This window comes from Vulpes vulpes, chromosome 8 (assembly GCF_048418805.1).
Source record: "Vulpes vulpes isolate BD-2025 chromosome 8, VulVul3, whole genome shotgun sequence".
Classification (NCBI taxonomy): Eukaryota; Metazoa; Chordata; class Mammalia; order Carnivora; family Canidae; genus Vulpes; species Vulpes vulpes.
Genome location: NC_132787.1, coordinates 86,478,585 through 86,495,597, shown reverse-complemented (window position 1 = coordinate 86,495,597; position 17,013 = coordinate 86,478,585). Strand labels below are relative to the sequence as shown.

The 17,013-nt window shown below is 32.8% G+C and overlaps 1 protein-coding gene across 6 annotated transcripts in view; it reads right to left on the bottom strand.

The window, feature by feature from the left end:
- MEMO1 (mediator of cell motility 1) overlaps window positions 1–17,013 on the bottom strand; it is a 123,983-nt gene that overhangs the window by 10,866 nt on the left and 96,104 nt on the right. For 4 of the 6 annotated variants that reach the window (XM_072767374.1, XM_072767373.1, XM_026016045.2 and 1 more), the window contains 2 exons: window positions 14,429–14,571; window positions 6,291–6,367 (listed from right to left, as the gene is read on the bottom strand). In XM_072767374.1, the coding sequence (XP_072623475.1) occupies window positions 6,291–6,367; window positions 14,429–14,571 (220 nt within the window). Of the gene's footprint in view, window positions 1–6,290; window positions 6,368–9,449; window positions 9,751–14,428; window positions 14,572–17,013 lie in introns of all 6 variants that reach the window. The other 2 variants (XR_012003183.1, XR_012003184.1) reach the window with 2 other exon arrangements.

The window sequence follows — 17,013 nt, the reverse complement described above, 5'->3', positions numbered from 1 at the left end:
AAAGAAAGAAAAGTAGCTGAAGTTCAATAATTGAAGTGACTACTAATAAATCTGGAAGGAAAATACATTATAAGGATGACTACAATCCCATTTCAGATTCCCTTTGCTAAATGCCCATAATGAAACATTGGTCTATATAAAAAGTGCAACAGAAAAAAATAACATGATCGTGTAATACATAGATATAAAATACATATGTATGTACTTATGTATGGTTAATGTTTCCAGTATGTAGTATCAAAAGTTCACAGAAATCAATGTCTTAAAATACGTTCTGCTTTATAATTACTGAAATTACAAAGTACTACATACCAAAAATATGATCAGCAGCCAATACTATTTTAACACTTCCAGAATATACATCTCCTGTAACTCATTACTTTTTTCCCCACTTAATAACATTTGGAAGATCCAGTTTATTTTCCTACAATTTTTATTTAGATTTTTTTTTCACATCATTCAATTCCAAGATATTTAAATTCTAGATATAATTATTTTGCAATAAGAGGTACAGCTATTTTTCTTTTGTTTTAGAACTTAGAAACAGACTTTTCTGATAGCTAAAAAAGAGCCAAAACTAATTAATAAACTAATTTTGAACAGATTATATCTATTTTATACTTAATTTTTCATCCTATCAAACTTTCAAGATGTGTAACAATTACAATAATACTTATATAGAGAACCATCCAATTATATTTGCTTTAAAAAGACTAAATATAGAAATTAAGATACTGGTTCTCAAATGAATTAAATTACTTTTAAATGGCACTTTAGAAAAGGAATACACAGAGAGATTCACCATTTGGTTATATAAATCAATTAAGAAAAAATATAAATATATATATATATATACTATATACACACACACACAAACATACATACATACAAGACTATATGTATAGACCTAATCATTCGTATTACTCTCATTCTTATTTTAATCCATTTACTCTAACCCGCAGAAGTGAGTTATAACTTGAATTAAGAGTATGCTAATAAAAAACCAGAACACTTATAAGCCATTTAAAAATTCTATATATAAACAGAAAGGGACCACAAAAATCAGACTCCAAGTCAAATATCATATCAAATATTAAACTCAAGCATATTAGTAAGAACCAAATACTCAATGTTCTGAAATTATATTCCAGACATTTAAATAAAAATTTAAAAATTATGACCTGGTTATTTTGGACATCTAAAGTAAGGTTGTCAGATGCAGATTTAGAAGTCAATCTTAAACTTACTGGTTCTTTGTTCATTTTTTGAACAAAAATTTATAATTTCAAAGACTTAGAAGCCACCAGAAAGGGCAATAATTGTAGGAGAATCATGAGAATCATGCCAATGGATAATTGTTGCCCTTTTTGCTCTTCCTCAAAGTAAGAAGCCAAGGTCTATCTCTGTCTGATAATGTATCTCAAGAGAGATAAATAAAGTTACTCCTCTTAATATAAGCTAACAATCAATATAGAATTAGAAGAAAGGCTAAAAGGATAGTTAAGTATGGATGTTTATACATAACACGTAGAATGATAAATAATACTAAACTGTTTAAATGTGACCACAGTTCTAAAGAGGCCTAAAGGATACCATCATGTTCAGTGACTTCAGAGTACCAGGTAAACTAATGTTGTAGAGAAAACATCTCTCTGTGCTAAAAGCATCAATTCATGGATTTACAAATTCCTACATGTGCAAAATTAAATGCTGCCTAATTAAAGTTGACAAATGATTTAAAGAGCTGAATAGAAAACGAGAGAAGAGAGATAAAGAGGAAATTTGTTCTATTCAACAGATTGTGGCCATAGCAGGACAGTTCAAATTTATCTACAAAGAGAATTTAGGAACAAAGAGATTTGGGGACTCTTTCCATACTACCAGAAGGTGATCTCCAGGGGCACATATGTGCCAGTCTATTTTGAAAAAGTTCCACGGGTGACTGAAATTGTAAAGATAAGTTTAAGGATTACTATGGCAGACAATCTCCTCTCTACCCTGTCTCTAATTACCTGTTAGAACTCTCAAACTTACTCCAGACTTCTCCAGGTTTCAAAACACTATAGTCAATTCCTTAGCAAAGACCTTTTGAAAATACTTCTCAAAGTGATCTCAATCAAATCTACAAACTTCTTTTCACATCCACTAATGCCATCCACTTGGACTAACAGTCCAAGTTGCTATCATCTCCCCACTAAACTACTGCCCACGCCCATTGTTATTACTATTCCTGAGACTTCTGTAGAATCCATTCTCTACACAACCACCAGACTGACCTTTAAAATAATGTAACTACATCATTTCACTTCCCTTTGTACTTATATAAATAAATTTCTTACCCTGGAATATAAAGCCCTACATTATCTGATCCCTGCTTATCCCTCTCTGGCCATAGTTTATACTATTCTTACTCTTATCTACTGTACTCCTGCAACACTGGCCCTTCATTTTTTTCTCCACCCACCAGCCTCTTTCCCATCAGGACTTTGCACAGGCAGTTCCTTCTTTCCAGAATGCTCTTTTCCTCTGATCTTTACTTGGTTTGCTCCTTATCATCTTTATCTCAGTTTAACGTTTCTCCTCAGGGAAGTCTTTCTCCAATCACTCAACCACCAATCATTTACTATTTCAAAACCCTTTCAATATTTTCTGTACAGCACACATCACTTTTGGAAACTAACTTATATATACCCTTACCTTTAAAAAAAAAAATGTATCTCCTCCTGTTAAATAAAAGTCCTGTGAGAACAAGTGTGTTTGTTTACTGCCATTATCTCCAATGGTGCTTAGGACTGTAAGTGCACTCAAAAATAACTGACAAAGTAAAAATCCAAGTGCCTACCTGACATCTCCACTTGGGTATTTTAAAGGCAACAGCAAATATAGAATATCCCTAATAGGATTTATGGTTTCCCTACCTCCAAAAACATCAGTCTTATCTTCTTATAAACCTAAGTGAATAGTACCAACACCCAACCAGGAGCCTAAGCAAGACATTTAGGAGTTATCTTTGATACTTCCTTCCCCAGCAAGTTCAATCAATCTCCAAGTCCCTTCATCAGTTTGTCTCTTACATTACTGAATATATCCACTCTGTCCCTCTCTTCCACCATCACCATCCCATCTACTGTCTAAATTACCTGAATTACCAAACTGGTTTACTCATTTCTCCTCTGGCCTCCCTCCAACCCACCTGCTACAATGCAGCTATATGATCTATTCAAATACAATCTGATTTTATCACTTTCCTATTTAATATCCTTTAAACAGTATGTTCTAAGGACACCTGGGTGGTTCAGTTGGTTAAGCATCTGCCTTCATTCAGCTCAGGTCATGATCTCAAGGTCCCAGAATCAAGCCCCTCTTCGGGCTCCCTGCTCAGTGGGGAGTCTGCTTCTCCCTCTCCCTCTGCCCTGCTCATGCTCTCTCACTCCTCTCTCTCAAATAAATTAAAAAAAAAAAAAACCTTAAAAAATTTTTTTAAATGAAGAGTTTGTTCTAGATTCTCTACCTTCATTTCTCATCACTACCCCCCATCCATTTATTCATTGATTCACTCAGCAACTATATATATTGAGTACCTGGTAAAAAGCTGATACAAAATGGACAAAGATCCTGACTTCATGAAGCTTGTAATCTAATAGGGGAGGTTATCACCAAACAAATCAACAAATAATAAGTCACACAGTAATTAATACTGAGAAGAAAACTTAAGTAGGATAAAGCCATAGAACAACTGTTCACCACAGAGTTATGATGAAAAATTGTGGGCACATTTTTGTTTGTCTCAGTAATTAGAAGATGCTACTGGGGGATTTGGTGGGTGGTGTCCAGGGATGTTAACTGTCCTATAATACAAGACAGTCACACACATAAATCATTGTTCTCATCCTATAACACTCTTGACATGTCCACAGAGGTGAAACTCTACTTTTATATATAAATACTAAGAAGTTTTGCATGGTTTTAATATACAGATTTCCCAGGAATTGCCATATCATATAAAGTGAGGGAAGGCTACCCTTTGTTTAGTTTACAATTTTACTAAGAATTGTTCACCATTTTAAAAAATCAAGTCACCCAACAATACACCTTAGTAATATGAGTCACAAATATTTTTTTTTTTAAAAAAAAAAAGATGTTTAGGTTTGGATAGCTGTATTTTTTAAAGATTTTTTTTTAAGATTTATTTATTTATTTATTTATTTATTTATTTATTTATTTATGAATGATAGGCATAGAAAGAGAGGGAGAGAGAGGCAGAGACACAGGAGGAAGGAGAAGCAGGCTCCATGCCAGGAGCCCGACATGGGACTCGATCCTGGGACTCCAGGATCGCGCCCTGGGCCAAAGGCAGGAACTAAACTGCTGAGCCACCCAGGGATCCACTGGATAGCTGTTATATGAATTATACAATGTGTAAGCATCTAACTACTTCATAGTGTCTTCTAATATAGTTGGTATTATATCATTAAATCATTAAAAATATATCATTAAAAATATACTATTTTATCATAAATTATTTTCTGTTTATTTCTTTCTCATATTATAGGTAGGGTTTTTACTTGAATATGTATATAGGAAGATTATATTCATTATTTCATTCACCTGAAAAATATCTGAGCATCTAGTAATGTTCTAATCATTATTCTAAGCACTTTGGGTATATCAAAGAATAAGATAAATTTCCTGACTAACAAAACTATAATAAATAAGTAGAATATTTAGTTTGTTGAAAGAAATACTGCAGCAGGATAAAGTGGATTGAGAATGCTGAAAGGGTGGAATCTCTGATGCACATTAAACAGGGTAGTCAGTGTGCCTGGTTGGGAAGGTGAAACTGAGCAAAGCCACAACATGAGACAATCAAGTATAAAAAGAGTCAAAATCCTAAGCAAGGATCATCTATGTCACTCTCACAGCATAATAAGGAGAGCATACGTCCCGAGTGTCTCTTATATCTTTATGTCGGAATAGCTTCTAAGTCTGTTCAATGATTGCACTAAGTGAGAGACAGTGTTTTCTCTTCTCAACATCTTTAGTATTTCACACAGTACCAGACACACAGGAGACACCCATTAATCACTTACTACATGAAGAAAATAAATGATGACATAACCGGAAAAGTTTCCTGAGGCAACTGAGAACCAAGTCTCAGAAAAATAAGATCATAACTAGAAGCCAGAAAAGAATTAAATGTCTGACATGAAAACATCATAAAGCCAAAAGAAAAGTCAGTAAATTAAGTCCAAACAAAATTCCAAAGGTAAAAGTGTATTAGGCCGTAACTGGCTTTAATTGGATTAAAGTAATAAGATAAATTTAAATACAATAATATCTAAATATAAGAAAATCTCCTAAGTAACTAAATTTCCATTCATTCCATTTGGCTTTTATTAAAATATACAAGGTATAACCTACCTATAGTTTTAAATCCAGATTCCTTACTAAAATATTTTATGTACTTCAGATACTTCAGACTAAATATTCTTGTATGTATGCCAAAAAGCTTTCAAACAGTGGTAAAGTTGATTTCAACAGATCACAGACATAAAGTCTGACAGGGTTTAAAGACAATTTAGAGACCACCTATTCCAAATCTCTCATCTTAGAGATGACAAATTGAGGACTAGAGAATGAGATGATCTGTCAAAGGTCAGAGCCAATTAGTTATATATCTGCTATATTTAATATTCTGTTTATAAGTAAAAAAAGAAAAAAGAAAAGAAAAACCAAGATGATTTGTATGACTTCTTAAATATGAACATAAGTACTATGACTTCCATACTACTTTAAGGAAAATGACAGCAGGATCAATGTCTACTATACTCCTGGGCCAGATAAGAACATAATCATATTTTTAAATTCTATATTTAAAACAACAAAATGAAACACTATTTAAGAAAACTCAAATGGCCAAGAAATATAATTAGATAATAAAACAAACTTAGAATTTGCTACCACTGTTTCTGCTTAAAAGTAAATAATGGCATTAGTATCCTGTCATCCCTAAACCTTAGACACTCCCCCAAATAGCATCTAAAACCTGTATCTAATTTTTCTTAATCTCATTAATCAAATAAAATGAAGATAAAGGAAGTTTCAACTAATAGAAAAGGGGTTATTTTTATGATCAATATTTATATGACTGTAAACTCTATTTTGCACATTTAAAGAGAGGGAAAGAATTATTAGTCCACTGTATATTTCACATATTAAGTCTTGAATCACTAATCTGAAATTAAAGAAAACACCTTAGAGCATTAAAACCCCACACCTGAAAGACTTACCATTTTATCTAGATGTTCAATGGATCTATAAATCTCCCCCTGGGATTCATCATAGTAACTGTAACGGAACCTTTGACCTTGAAACAAATATCATGTACAAAATAAAATAGGGAAAAATTAGAAGCTAAAAAGAAAGCAAGCGCTTACCAAATAATTTCAGTTCTCATGGAAGGCAAAGCACAGCTTAAGCCTCTGAGAGAATCATTCCCAAGAGCCCTTGTACATAAAAATAAAAGGCGTATTTGGGAAGGTAATAAGGAAATGATATATCACCAGTGTTTTATGATGTTAAAAACTACTTCAAACTGTAGAACCTTAAAGTCACGAGCAATACAAAAGACTAAGGAAACAAAACAGCTTAAAAGTTAGAAGCATTGTTAAACATATCATATCTGTCTATAATAGAAGGTAAACCCAAAAGAATATGATTCAAGGAAGCTTGGTTTAAGAAAACTATCTCAATTTAACAAATCAATGAAAGTTTAGCTTTTGCTGCATAAATGCAAAGATTTGGTCTCTATTACAGAAATAAAAAAGTGCAGGTCAGAGATATATGTGGCTTCTGTGATTTTTATGACCTCAATAAAAAAATTTCTCATCCTTGCAAAACTCTCTACTTGAAAAATAATCAATACAAGTGCCTTAAAATAGGAGGCACAAAAGGATTAAGTACAATAGATTAAGTACAATAAATAGTCCTACTCTGACAATAAAATCTCAATAAGAGTACAAGCACAGAACATTCAATAAGTTTAGCTCTTCTCCAAGAAACAGAGCGGGTAAACTGGAAGAAGCTTGAAAAGAAGAGAGAAAACAAAAGGCTCAGGTAATAAACTTTGCTTCCTGCTACAGTCATATAAAAACCAAAAGTTAAACATATTCATTATTAAATAATTGTGGTATGTTATTCCACCGTTCATGTTGTATTTCAGATACATCTACACTTGTATTTCTGTGATGCCTATATTTCTAAGAACTCATTACTTTTATATTAGTTATTTTTAAAGGTTCACCAAAATGCATTTTAAAGGGATGAGACTATACCAGTCATGTATGCACACACTCTGTGTCTTGTGCTTCATTTTTAGAGCAAAGTTCACATATATAATTATCATCCTCACACCTGAGAAGATGGGTTCCTTTGGCAGGATAATTATGATTTTTATGTTTTATTTTACTAAAAAAAATCATAAATGATGAGCAATGCAAAATAATAAAACTCTTTTGATGCTTTTTTTTTTTTGATGCTCTTTTTTTGAAAAAAACACATAACCATTCTCAATACTTCCTTTACTTGTTGACGTTGATGTCTTTGATGGTCATCTTTCTAGAATATACTGTATTTTCTTTTTCACATTTTAACTTTTCACATACATTAATATGTACAAATTACTCATGTAGCAGTTCTTACTTTCCCTCAAGAGTTTCTATTAAATCAGTATTACATCTTGTAATTCATGATATCCTAGAATCAAGCAATAAGGTTCTGAGACAATTATCTGCTTTCTGAATGTAACAACCTTTTTGGTAAACATTGAGGATTACTACATCTTGCCATAACTATGTGATCCATTACAGTCCTTGCACTAAAAACATTCTTAAAGAGTGACAATTCATCATTCAATGTCCCTATGTTAAATAACTTATGAGACATTTCTTTCAAAATTTAGAGTTAGGTATAGTTTTGTTTTTCTTTACATAATGTATACACTTACTCCTACCTAATAGTAAGAACTATATAAACTGACCCTATTTTTCCCATTTGCCACTGGCTATCAGACGGCTCAAAGTCAAATCTAAAGCCTGTTGCAGTAACTTTACAGATTCAATTCATATGTACTAATTTTCTACTTCTATTTCAAAGTTCTTTTGATAGAATTGTCCCAAATCTTTTGTGAAATGAATGAACAATTAAATGGATAACCTTAGACAAGAAACTTTTCACTGTCAACTGTAGTAATACTCTTGGAAGCAATGAAGATGAATATTCTTTGAACCTGAATTACTTCAGGTTTATACTAACACATTCTGTTTTACTTGCTTCAGGAGATAGCTGTCAGTTTTAGATGTCAATAATCCCTGTGACTGGAACATAACTATCTAATCCAAAAACTGCTACTGTTCAGGTGGAGAGAAAAATGCATGTTACTTTTTGATAACCATCTGCTACTCAAAAGTGTTTTCTGCTTATTTCCAAGTTCAGAGCTATTGTTTCAAATAACTGAAGTTGGTCAAACCTGGCTTAATCACAGGTGAAAAGCCTAACTATATTTGGAAATGCTGCCTTGTTCATATGGGCCATTTTCAATGTCATTTTCACTTAAAAATTACTTCTGAAGTAAGAGAAAAATACATAAAATGTCTTGAATATTTTAAAATACTAAATCAACATGTGATTGAAAAAGAATGGCAAAATGCACAGGAAAAAAATGACTAAATGTTTAACATTTTGCTATCTACCACTTGCTACTCCTTAGGTAGCTACCTTGCATTTTGTAGTTGAAGAATCTAGTAGAAATATTTTATGAGCTCTAAAAAATATATCAGTTAAGTAGCTAAATCCGCACTACATATAGCTACTACACTGAAAAAATATCTGACTTTAACAGCTCAAACTGTCTTAGAATAATCTTAAAAAATTGTATAAGCATTTAAAAATTATTTGAGAAATTCATTCTGGTCAATATACATATAAGAAAGCATCTAATCCAAAGTAAATAGTTTTCATCATCCTAACCTATATGTGTGGTGGGAGGGGGGAGGATGAGGGGGGATGTGTGCATGCGCACACACACGCACACGCAACTTTAGTTACACATCTCTTGGAATTTGAATGCAAAGAAAAATCTTTTGTATCTAATTATTTTTAAAAAGTTTATCAAGATTTTATTTAATGAGAAACGAAAGAAATGACAATACTAGCATAATACATTGTCCGTAAATGCACCTTTAATCAAATATTTACTGTTGATTTAAAATATATTATGATTTTTATGTAATTCACGAGCAGACATTTTGTTTTATAATGTGTCTAACATTCAGTAAAGCTTATGCATCTAAACTGAGGAAATACAGTTGCCTATGTACCTGGAGAACTGGACTTGTATACTTTCATAAGTATGAATAAAGCATATCACGTAGTAAGAGAAAATTACTTACCTGAAACTCATCCTTTCAGAAGGTACACTGGGAAAATGGATTCTCTGAGCCCCTGTTTCAACTCCAAGTATGAGCTTTCTAGCTTTAAGAGCCATTGACACTGCCCCTAGGGCAGCATAAGCTTTGGAGCTCCCCTAGTGAGTATGTCAGTAGTTTCTTCAGGTGCCTTCCCTCAGTTCTTTTCAAATTCAAAAGATGAGAGGAAAAATAACCCAAGAAAAAAAAATCCTGTAAAGCAGAAACCTTACTCTTTGAGGGAAGGAGGGTAGCTCATTTGTGAATCCATTCCAGAGCACGCTTTCTGAGAAAAAGAAATACAGGTAAGTAATTTTCCCCATCTCCAAAGGTGACTGGTGATTCATGAGTGGATTCACAGAGTGCGGAGAGTAAGCTCCAGGGATGTCTGTGTGACACACGACAGTCAACTAATGAGGACACACAACAATGAATGGTACAAGAACCAACACTACTGTTTAGTACCTCCAAACACAAAGTAAACAAATATCAAATACCTCAGCATGAAGCCATACACTAGATTGCAGAAATAAACAGTGAGCTTGGAAAGTTCATCAACAGAGCCCCCAAAAGATGAGTGAACAAAACAGACTTCCAGACATACGTCCAGGAAAAACTGTACTGTTACACATTCACTTCATCACTTTAGGTTTATAGGTTACAACATTTTCAATGATTTAACTTAACCCTCACAACAACCTGTGAGATAGATTATCAAGTCGCTCTCTACTAAGGACCCAAACTAGGGACGTTCATAATTGAAATTGTGAAAAACTATAGTCCTTTCATTCTAAAGTCTCAATTATAAGGTTAAAAAAATAATAATAACCTACCCTCCAACATGCAAAAGATCAAAACCTTAAATAGGTGAAATTAGTATGTATAAAATTTGAGAAGACAAATATGAAAGCTTGGATAAGATGTATTTCAGAAATCAGCTAAGTTACACTGAAATCAATTTAAATTATTTAGAAAATAGTAGTACCCTAGTATCTAAGAGACTAACAACAGAAAGGAAAAAGAGCAGACTGTATAATCTCTTGTTAATGTATATTAAACTAGAAATCTGAATAAAGATATAAATTTATAAATATTCTGAGGAATGCCACTTTTGATAGGTGACACATACTTATAGAAATTATGTAAATCTAGACAAATATCACTTTATATGTAAAAATCCAAAATTGCTAAAGTGAGTATAATAAACTTTATTCATATTTTTAATAAAATAATTTATCATTAACATTTACCAAGTAAATTTACTGAAGTCAATTTGCACTTAAAACCACCATAAAAGGAAAATTAAATAGAATGAATCGACTTTTAAAAAAACCAATTTCTGTTAGATCCAGTTTCATTTAGAAACTTCTTAGAAGTTAATTAGAAATTATGTTAATGAAAGCTGTCAATAATCTAAATTTGAAAATATAAATTTCAGGGAGATCAAGAAAGTACAAATATTAGCAGTATATTATATGTACGAATAAGAGCAAAAATGAAAGTTAGGAAAACAGAATGAAAATTCTACCAATTAGAAAAACTAAATTAGGCCCAGTCAAAATTCTCTTATATGCAGCTATCTTATATGACAAGAAACTTGATCAGAAAAAGTAGTGATAACATAACCTAACCATAGTAAAAATAAAATATTAGCAGCAAATGTCTTTCATTTATGCCACAATCCCTGGTAGTAGTGGGAAGGGTGAAATGAGGTAGGATCATGAACTGTTACTAGGAAACATCACCCTTTTGGGCTGACTAATGAATTTTCATGTGGATTAGACTAAGGATAGAATAAAAGGCAGAAATTGAAATGGTGAAGGTTTTTTTCTGGGGGGAGTAGGGGATTCAAATAAGGGACAGAAAGAGCATAATAGAATCTAGGTCCCCACTCTCCCTTGGCTTTTCCCACCCAAAAAGAAAATTTGAGAATGTTTTAGTCTTTCTACTTTTTCTCTAATGTCTTTTTCAAGTCCACAAAAAATTTAAATGGGATCTGAAAGCTGAACATCTTTAAAGCAAAGCATACACACAAAAAAAGTCACTCTTGTAATAGACATTGGCTAACAAGTAAAATCAACTAGGCAAAACCCTTCCAATCACATAATAGGTCTCCCAACTGTCTCTATCACCAAATCTCTTGCTTTATTTTAAACAGAAGCTGGACATAATAGAAACAATGACTAGAAATGAAAAATGCTGTCACTGCCAGTACTCTATTCAACAAAAACAAAATTCCTCTGTATGTATCTGAGTAATTTGTCAACTGTACTATAATCAATTAAGCAATTTTTCTTCAAAACTTAGCTATTACAAATGTAATAGTGTGTTGACAGTTTAACTCAATGGAACTTTTAAGATCTCTGAGTATTTAAGGAACTAAATCCTTCCTGTGAAATTATTTAGAATTCAGGGTTAATATTACTTTGATATGGTAAAATCAATCTATACAGCATCTTTACAAAAAAAAACAAAACCAAAAAAAACCCACAAAAACAAACAACAACAACAACAACAAAAAAAAAAAAACAGAAGAAGAAGAAGAAAAAAAACATTAAGAAATATCCTCACAAGAAAAAGCTAGATTTTTGAAATGGATGTATATCATTCATTAATTTAGAAAAGATGACCAAAGCCACCAGAGCACGTAATTTGAGAAATATGAAAATTTCTAAGACATTTTAACCCATAACTAGCCAAAGATTCATATTAATTCAACTAGGCATATAAAATACAAAATGAATCTTACTTTACAAGAATGACGTTACTATTGTAGAAGGGGAACTACCAATCTTGGAATAGTATCTAATAGTATCTATAAGTACCTTCCACTTATCCCCAGATCTTTATCAAATTTCCTAATAAGAATTAGTACAGTGCTTTCCAAAAATACAAACTAAGCACTTTATGAGTATTGTTAGTGATACTAAAAAAAATAAACACTTGGAAAAGTTCTATTACTTAACGACCAAATGTAAATATATATTTAATCTCTGGATAATTCTCATAACTAACATCTACCAACCTTTGGAAATTTTGAGTTATCATCTGTAGTTATCACCAGGAAATCCTAGCTTACAAATTTAAACACCAGAATTTTCTAGAACACTGGAGATCAAATGGCCTAAATAATTTTCTAAGAATCTAGGTAGAATATAAAAATTCATCTTTCTCTCTCAATATTTACAGTAGTGGACTAGAGCTTGTTTGCTTTAGAATTCATTAATGAGGTAAAAAGAATGATTTAAGAGAAAAGCATCTACTGATTTTTGTGTGGATTTATACTGTGATTGCACATGATACCAACCAGATTCTAAAGAACAATATCAGGGGAACTAATTCTCTAGATCATAAAAGTAATTTAAAGTGATTCATGGGAGCCTTGAAAGTGAAGAGGACACACACTTCAAGAATTTTTAATTTCTAAGACATATGGACATGTTTTATTATCAACACAAATTCACAACACTAAGAAAAATATCCTTTTTTCAATAATGATACTCCTTAGTTTTTAAGATCAACTACGACTAAACATCAGAATTTCAAAGCATCTATCTAATCCTCAGATCTAAGTAATATACTTAAAATCCATAAAAAATAACTTCTGCCAAAGGTAGCAAACCAACTAGCCAACAGAACTGATTATTAAAGAAACGAAAGTCTCTCAGGTAAGGTAGCACAGCCTAAACCAGGACTTCCCAACCTTAGCACTACGTGTTTTGGGCAGGATAATTCTTTGATGAGGAAGGCTGTTCTGTGTACTGAAGGATGTTTATTTGGCAGCTTTTCTGTACTCCACTAAATTGATGCCTAAAGCCTCCCTGCTTCCCACGCCCATCCCAAGGTAATGACCAAAAATGTCTCCAGGCATTTCCAAATGCCCCCTCATAAGACAATCAGCCCCAGATGAGAAATTAGTGCCTTAAACCAAAATACGTATCTATAAGGGAGGATGGCTCTCTTAAAAATGATCTCAAAGCCACTCAGAGAGCAAGGTAAGAGAAAATACCAGCCTAATGAGGCCAGAAAAATAGTGAGCCAGATTTGATAATCAATGCTTAAGACATAAAAGCCAGGGGTCCCTGTATCTCACAGAGGATGTTTTTCTGGCAATTCAAGTACTCTATCTTAAAATGTACAGACTTGTGCCTTATGTTTTCTCTATAATAAAAGAAATAACTAAAGGATGAACAGATAACTGGCATCCTCAGGCCAATGAGAGAGGTCCTAAAAGGAATAGGAATCAGAAATACTCCATCCAGAACAGCAATGGATAAAGGATAGCAAACTGTATTCAAAGATTCAAAAAATAAAACTTACTGAAAGAGGCATCCACAAATGTCTTTTTATGATTTATTCACTGTGAAGTCTCCTTACTTTTTTTATTCACAATAATAACACAAATCACATAAGAGTTCTTACTCGTATTAGCCATTACCAGTGAAAACCACAATGCTAACAGCCAACATGTTACACTCTTTGGAGGGTACCTCTAAACTGATGGCAAAAATTAAGCACCAAAGGAAAAATAGAAAGAAAAAACACTAATTACAGAAAAAGAAATGTGGAAAAGGACTGGCATAGCACACAGTGCTCTTCTACCTTCTAAAGAAGAACATTGGTTTTACCTACCAAAAACTAACTTCCGAGAATCTACCACACAACTCAACCTGGAAATAGGGGTTAAAAGATCTTAACTCCCACTAATGTAAGTAGCTAAAGCAAGGATGCCCTCACAGTGTGAATCCAATTATACCAGTCGCCTTTGGAAATGTATCCATAATCTACTATAATAATCTGATCCTTTTTTAAAGACTTTTTTATTCACTTTTAAACATTGCAGCTAAAAGTAAAACTCTCCAAGGAAAATGGTAAAGAACTGAAAATCAGAGCTTAGAGTGAAAAGATACCATTAACCACAAGTATATAGTATCTATCATGATATGTTAAAATCTAGAACTTACCCCAATGGCAGAAATCAGAAGAAACCACAAAGAGATTACTAGGATCCGCTAGATATTTACTGAAGAGTTTTCCGAATTCCTGTTCTTTTGACTCACTCAGAGCTCCAACCAGTACAGGAATAATGGTAAACTCATCCTTATGGCTTAAAGAAAACAGAAAAAAAAAAAAAAAAGTCATTTAAGAAGTATAAGAATAAAAATAGTTTTCCAATGTGTTGGCACTAAAAAGTGGAACATTTATTAATAATGGTAAGGGAAAGATACATACTGTTGAATTTTTTAGTCTATAAATTAAATGTTTAAAGAAGACCATTTAAAAATAAGAGAGATACAGAATATTAAAAATATCTATTCAAATTACAGAAATGTACAATAGTTCTTTAGATAAACAAAGCTAATTTACTACCAGGTATAATAATATCTTCAAAATAAAATTAAGCCCATCAGACCATCACCAAATCAAGTCTTCTCAACTACCCATCAAAGCTACAATCATCTGCCCAATCTTTCTGCAATTTTAAAAGAGCATTAAACTCTTCCTTAATATTTTAATCCTATCCTGTTATAAATACCACCACTTCTGGCACTTTTATAAACCTGCCAAATGAGACCCACAAAACTTAATCTTGGCTCCCGTAAGATACACCAACTGCACCTTGTACCTATACTAATAAACAGATACAAGACAGTCTGAAAATACAACTCAAATTTCACTGACATCTAGGGTGGATGTAGACTTCAAGGAAGTAGGTATTAATTTCTAGCAGCAAGAAAAAGACACCACACCCACCCACAATGTTTATGACATATCCACAAGTCCCTTTTTCACTCTTCAGATTGACAGATTTATGGAAAAGGAACAGAGCAGATTAATAAAGAATAACTATGATGGGCTATAGAAACAGACGTTCATCCAAAACCTTTTAAATTTTTCATTGTAGTGAAATTTTACTTACATATATTCAATATAATTTACATTCTAAATGATCCCAGATTGGAATTTTAGAAGCGTGAATCATGTTTGTCTGACTTGTTCTGAACAGGACTTTAAAAAAAAAAATAACCATTATAATAAATGCTTTTTAATATGATAACCTGACACTTAACTGATGTAGGACAAACAGAATTCATAAAAGGGTTTTTAAAAATACTAATTTTAAGTTTATTCCCAAAATATGTGTTAGCCCAGCTTCATAAAGCTCAATTCAGGGCACCCGAGCGCCTCCCCCATAAGGACCCCCTTACCCTTGTCAATTGCGAAATAAACAGATCATACAGATCTCCAGTCCCTCTGCAATGCAGGGGCTTCTTGGGCAGAATCTGCATCTATGGAGTAAGAAAAAAAGAGGAAGCTGGCAGAGGAAGCTGCCATGGAATATCTCTTTCTCTCTTTCACCAGTTTGCTTAACAACTGCATGAATGAATAGGGGCTCTACAATAAGTTAAGAGTGATTATCATTTGAAAGGAAAGAATTTGAGCTCTAGTAAAAACTCAAGAAGATTGTTATGATTTGTTCTAACTTCAAGTACTATATAAATAAATAAACTAGGATCATCAAAGAGTCTATAAATAATTATGCATGGTAGGGATGCAGTTATATAGAGTATAAAAACCAAGAAGTCAGAAGAAATAGGTTCAGGTATCATCTCCATCATATAATAAAAGTTAAAAGGGTAGGTAAATTACTAACCTAAAAATGTTTCCTTAACTATAAAACAATCATAATTGCAATATCTATTTTCTAAAACTGTTATGAAGTGAGAAATGCTACTGGGAAAGTACTTTGTCAACAACTGTTGGCTTGCTGTCAAGAAATAATACATGTCTACTATTCCACAGAGCCACCAAACCATTCACTTACCCTTAGCCTCAGCTTGCAAATCTATCTATACCAAGGTAAAAGACTCATACTGCTTAGAAATCTAAGCTTTGAATCAAGATTTATCCATCTACCTCGTCATTTCTAAAAAAAAAAAAAAAAAAAAAAATTTTTTTTTTTACTTGTTCTATATTTCCACAAAGTATGAATTAGAAAAAAGAGCAATTGGGCTTTGAAATTAATATTCCTAGGTTTTAGAATTCAAGTTGTCAGGCTGGTCTTTCCTAGTCATGGAGTACAAAATCTCACCCTCAAAAAACAAATCTAAAACTTTCCCACCAAACCCCATTTTGTGCTCTAGAAATTAACCAAAGACAAAAAAAAAACACAAGAATAGTTTGGTCATGTAAAATAACTGAACTTCTTTGGAAGAGCAGAAGTCTGGCATTTTACCAAGAGCTGCCTTCATTCTACCAACATGGTAAGGTTGGCTGTGAAAACCAGGAGCTTCATTGCTGAAGAGGGCTAACTTTGATTTGGAGCAGTGAGCAGAAAATTCACACCCAGCAGGAACCAGAAAAACCTGTAGCTCCTGCAGCCTGAGATTATAGTACCAGTGGAGGCAAGCCATAACCTGAGCACTACCTAGAAATTTAAGAGAGATTTTGGAAAGGAGAGAGCCACAAAGTGACTGGATAAATTCACATATTCTGAGCAGAGTATTGATGTTCTCCATATAATCCCATCTGACTAGAACGTAGCAAG